The following is a 6,000-nucleotide window of genomic DNA, read 5'->3' on the forward strand; positions in this document are numbered from 1 at the left end:
TGTCTGTTGTAATCACGCTATCTTTCGAACAAATTGAGATAGAAGGCTAAAATTTTGCACACATGTATTTTTTCCCAGTAGGCAGGTTAAGTTCGTAAATGGGCCATGTAGGTCCAAGTTATCATATAGCCCCCATATAACGGTACCTCCCGATATTCGGTATTTTGATGATTTTAGCGACATTGTTTACCGGAATCGTTTCAAATTTGGTATTTGAAGTTCGTAATGGATACTTCATCCAAAGTCAAAGAGTGAGCCATGTAGGTCCACGTCTTCATATATCCCCCATATAACGGAACCCCCCGATATTCGATATTTTAATGATTTTACGCTATGTGAAGTTCGTAATGGATACTTCAGCCCATGCCAGAAAATTGTCTGTGCAGGTCCACGTCTTCGTATAGCCCCCATATAACGGTACCCCCCATATTCGGTATTTTGACGATTTTAGCTACATTATAAACAGATTTTTCTTCAAGTTTCGCATTTAAATATGTAATAATTTATGACAAAAGTTGCCTATGCAGGCCCACGTCGTCGTATAAGCATTCGGTACTTTTAAGATTTTAACAGAATTTTTAACGGGTTTTATTTTTTGGAAATTGCCAAATTTGTACCAAATGGTGGAGGGTATTAAAAGTTCGGCCCGGCCGAACTTACAGCTTTTTTACTTGTTGGAATTTCAATGGCTTTACCCCGAGCTCATTTTTCAATATTTGCCGAATGAAATATTGCCATCACGAGCCATTTTTCGGCCACTGCGACGCGGGTCGCTTCTTTACTTTTCGAACCATTTCTGCTGATGTTGCTGTTTTCTTCTGTCCACTTCCTTGACGTCGGGCTACGCTACCAGTATAAAGGTAACGAGCTATGGTACGAGACACAAAAGATCTATTCACATTTAAATGCTGGAGTGCTCTAACGATACCCACTTGTGGTTTCCCAGCCAAATATAAAGAAATTACACTATCACGCTTGAGAGTTATCGTGCACACCAGCTAGGCAGACAGACAGACGGACAGGCAGACATCGCTAGATCGACTCCAAATGTTCTAAAACGTATTTTGTCCAAAGGTACCTATGGTCTAAAACTATTATTTCGAAGATCCTAACCACAATTTTTATTTCAAGGGGCTACAACTTAATATTTTGGCTTCGCAAGGGTTAGAAGACTATTTCGCAAAAATATTTGGAATTTGTTGGTTAACAGTTTTGGTCACTTTTGCTTCTGGAAGATGTCTCTCAGATATTTTGGATTATGGATGCTTTGTTTTCCTTCAGCATTATTATTAGTGGTATTTTTTACGTAAAATTTACTATCCTTCGGTTCCAGGGAATATTTGAGAATTTTGATTTTAAAGTGGTTTAAAAAAGTGGATTCTATATCTCATTCGATCCCGTTTAGTCTTTCTAGTTAAATACATTTTCCTCCACATCTTCTTCTTTAATCCATTGAAGAAACCTCAAGGAAACAAATATGTATGTATGTATGTAAGCCGACCTCAAGGCAAAATATGAATGGATGGAGAAATGTTTTGTTGGTTGGATGCCTTCCCATACCTCCCATCCCATCCAATAGCTGGGTTGAGGGTATTCATGACAATTGCTTGGAAAATTGTTAACGTCATACTTTGCCTTCTACGCTTTCTGTTGGCCATTGACTTTTGGCTGAAATGCTGCGCGCACACACACACACATGTTCTTTTTCTTGTATATAATATATATTGTAGTGGTGTATATATACATGCGTATCTCTGTGTGTGTGTGTGTATGTTACGTTCGTTCATTCGTTTATTTGTATTGACACATTGACCCAATTATTTAATGTTTACTCCATCATCTACAAATCTATTTTTGGAATACACACATCTTATTTTCGTTCTCTGCCAACTTCTCTGCAATGCGAGGAAATGGTGGAAAAGTGGAGAGTTGGGTCTCGTACTCTATGTTGTGCTAGTCATTCAATGTTTCATTTTGTTTTATTAGTCCCTTCTCTCCGCCCGGCATTCGTCCTTTGTTTTCCAATGGAATCGTAGAGCGAATAGTGCGTCATTATTTCGCATAGTTGAAGGCTGTATGGTTTTTTTTTGTTTTCCTCTAAAAGGACCGGAGAGAGAGAGGTCAAATTTTTGTTCTACGCATAAATGAGCTAAAGGCGATTTTTTTTGCGTAAAAAGACCTGTAGAGGTCTTTTTTTATAAAAGAAACCTTCAATCCATAGCAGGCCCTGTAGAAGGTCTCATATAGGTTTCCTATTCATAAATAATAATAAGGAAGGCCTTCGACAGGTCTCCGAAGACTTTGTAAAGATCTTTTTCGCTCAGAAGACCTGCAAAAGGTATTCAGACCGAAGAATACCGAAGAAGGTATTCATTTCATTGAGGACCTTTAGACGGTTTACTTTTCAAATAAGACCTATGAGGTCCTCCTTTTTATTGAAAACTCTAGAAGGTGTGATTCTCCTGTGAGCCGATATATCCCATCTTCGCATCAGATTTGGTATTACTAGAAATAATGGGATATGCGAAGTATGAAGAGAACTGGACTCTTATTTGGATTTTATAATCGTTTTGATTATTCAAAATTTTGACCCTTTGTGGATGAGGTACCAGAAGGATTGGTCCGATCTCTACCATCTTTATAACAGATCTTGTTTTAATACATATATTGAGATGTTCCAAGTCTGAACGGAATCGGATGTTCATTTCCCGTTTTATGAGCTTCATGGATATTCAAAATTTTGACCCTTTGTGGGGTGGTACCAGAAGGAGTGGACCTATATATTCCATCTTCACACCAGACCTTGGGTTAATTAAAATATTGTGATCTGTGTAATTTGAAGATAATTGGATATTTTTATCACATTTTATAAGAGTTATAATTATTCAAAATTTCGACCATTTATGGGGGAGGTACTTAATGGGGTGGTCCGATATTGTCCATTATAGCATTTCGACCTTCTGTGGGGGAGGTACCAGATGGAGTGGACCGATATTGCCCATCTCCGAACTCGATCTAAGTTTGAGGATAATATTGTGATGTACCAAGTTTAGGACCTTCATGAGTTATCCTACACACCAGCTAGCCAGACGGACGGACATCCCTAGATCGACTCTAAATGTCCTAAAACGAATTTTGCCCAAAGAGACCTGGGGTCTAAAAAATTGAGAGACCTCTATTATTATCTTTCTTTTTATACCCTACACCACATGATGGTTAGGGTATGTGCACAGGCAAAAGGAAACGAGATAGACCCTTTTGATGATCTGCATAGAATCTGAGTTGATTTATGCATGTCAGTCCGCCCGTCTGTCCATGTATTCTTGTGAACAAAATGCAGGTCGCATTTATTATCCGATTGCGATGAAATTTTTGGCTCAAGGACGAACGCTATTGAAATTGGAGATAATCGGTAAAAATTTAGATATAGCTCCCATATTTATCTTCGTCCGATTTGCCTTTTATTGTGCACCAAACGTGTAATATCAGTCTGAATGGTATGGAATTTTGCACATACAACCAAATTAGGTCTGAAAATAAGTTTGCCAAATTTGATCGAAATCGGTTCAGATATAGCTATAGCTCCCAAATATATTGTTCATCCGATTTGTTATTTTTGTCTTCCGCTGCCGTAATATGCACTCTGTAACAACAATATTTGGGAAAATATAGCCAATACAGCTCAGAAATACCTTTGCTAAAATTTATCGAGATCGGTTCAGATTTGGATATAGCTCCCATATATAACTTCGTCCGATTTACTTTTTATTGTACGTCTAATATTTGTCCAAATGGGGTGGAATTCGGCACATACGACCGAATTGAGTCTAGAAGCTAGTATGCCAAATTTGGTGAAGATCGGTTCAGATATAGCTATAGCTGCCATATATAGTGTTCATCCGATTTGTTGTCCACAGCCGTAATAGCAATCCGTAAGAACGATATTCAGGGAAATATATCAAATACCGCTCAGAAATATCTTTGCCAAATTTTATGGAGATCGGTTTAGATTTGGATATAGCTCCCATATATATCTTTATCTGATTTCAAATTATTTTTGCTCCAAATGGGCAATACAATTCCGAATTTAAAGGATACAAATGTTTCGGCATATTTAGTCCTTTGAATTTTAAATTATAATTATAATCATAGGGTGAATTATGAATTCTCCCATAAAAACATTTAATTATTATGTGGAGCTCAACTAAATTAGCAAAGTGGTGTAGGGTATCATAAAGTCGGCCCCGCCCGACTTTAAGACTTTCTTTACTGGTAATTTTTATTTTTTTTGTTTCTTTTTATCCTTTCCATTTCATTTTTTATCACCTTCTTCTCTTTTCAGATTTCCCGTCAAAGTATCGATGCTTGCAAGGATTACTTCCGTGATGATTTAATTAAGGCTGATTGGGCTCTAATGGTTGAACTGAAGAAACTTTTCCAAATTTTATAAATTGTTTATAGAATCGATTGCAATATACAAACATATATTTATTTCCTGATGATGATGCTGATGATGAAAAACTGACCCACGGAGACAGACAAATAAACAAGAAGAAGAAGAACATCAACAATGCTTTCGTAATTTTAATATTTATACTTTTTTTGCGCCTGGATTATTTAATTTGCCAAAAAATCAGAAGGTCCTGGCCCTTGTCGCCTTAAAAAAAACAACTATGGATGAAGATGACAAGCCAACTGCTGGCTGCCAGGATTCGTGCAAACAATTATAAGTTTCCTTTTTTATAAAAAAAAATTTCTTCCAAAAAACTCAACACAAACAAACACACACAAATCATAAATTGATTGAAAAGAAATGGAAAAAAATTGAGAAAAAAAAAACACAATTTGATTGCAATAAATAAATTATGGCTTACAGACAAAAAAGTATAACAAAAAAATAAATGAATGAAGTTTTGTATTTCGAGGGAGGGAGGCTTTTTTTTGTGGGCTCTAAACAAGGACGAATACCCTGGGGTATGACCTCAGTGTGAAAAAAAATAGCTGACCCCGGCCCCTTGCGGCGCTAAAATTTACCTTCTCTATTTTTTCTCAATGATAAACTTGGTTGAATGACGTCATTCTGTGTGAAATACAGAGAGTTTATAGGAAGTGAGGTAGAGGGGAGGGGAAATGCCGTCCGTCCCCATTGCTTGTTCATTTAGCTATACATAGAGATCCGAATCTATGAGGAACTTATCTGTTTGTACCCATGTCGCGTTCGTCCTCTGTCATTCATACATACATCCTTTCATTCATTGTTCTGTTATTTGTGAGAGAGAGGTGTAGGAAGTAAAAGGAGAGAGATGGCGCTGAACGTTATATGCCGGCAAAAGCTTCAAGGATGTTGCCCTAAATGAATTGTGCCAATTTTTACATGGTTTGCACAACGTCAATGTGTTATGGCAACCGATGTTGCGGCATTATCTGAGACTAGAAAATATATATGTGCATTTACATATATACCAACAGACACTTATATATAGAGAGACAAGGACGAAAAGAGAGATGGGTGTATTGCAACGCACGTTGGAGACACTAAAAACAAGGCTAAAACAGAAAAGACGAAATAGATGCGAAGTAAAATGGATAGAGGCGGCTAGGTCGACCTAGTGATATCACCCTGAAATGTCAATATTTAAGGAGTTATGGCCAATTTAAAGTATGCTATTTTTCCTCCTTTAAAAAGTGATCACAAATTATAGCTAAAAACCCCGAAATGTCAATATTTAAGGAGTTATGGCCAATTTAAAGTATGCTATTTTTCCTAGTTCAAAAAGTGATCACAAATTATAGCTAAAAACCCCGAAATGTCAATATTTAAGGAGTTATGGCCATTTTAAAGTATGCTATTTTTCCTCCTCAAAAAAGTGATCACAAATTATAGCTAAAAACCCCGAAATGTCAATATTTAAGGAGTTATGGCCATTTTAAAGTATGCTATTTTTCTTAGTTCAAAAAGTGATCACAAATTATAGCTAAAAACCCCGAAATGTCAATATT

General features: G+C 36.7%; 1 protein-coding gene across 2 annotated transcripts in view; it reads left to right on the top strand.

The window, feature by feature from the left end:
- Positions 1-4,803, top strand: part of LOC101889094 (eukaryotic translation initiation factor 5B) — a 103,924-nt gene extending 99,121 nt beyond the window's left edge. For both annotated transcript variants that reach the window (XM_059119532.1, XM_059119531.1), the window contains exon 10: positions 4,343-4,803. In XM_059119532.1, coding sequence (XP_058975515.1) covers positions 4,343-4,450 — 108 coding nt within the window. In that variant the 3' untranslated portion in view covers positions 4,451-4,803. The remainder of the gene's footprint in view (positions 1-4,342) is intronic.
- The last annotated feature ends 1,197 nt before the right edge of the window (positions 4,804-6,000 follow it).

This window comes from Musca domestica, unplaced genomic scaffold (assembly GCF_030504385.1).
Source record: "Musca domestica strain aabys unplaced genomic scaffold, Musca_domestica.polishedcontigs.V.1.1 15, whole genome shotgun sequence".
Classification (NCBI taxonomy): Eukaryota; Metazoa; Arthropoda; class Insecta; order Diptera; family Muscidae; genus Musca; species Musca domestica.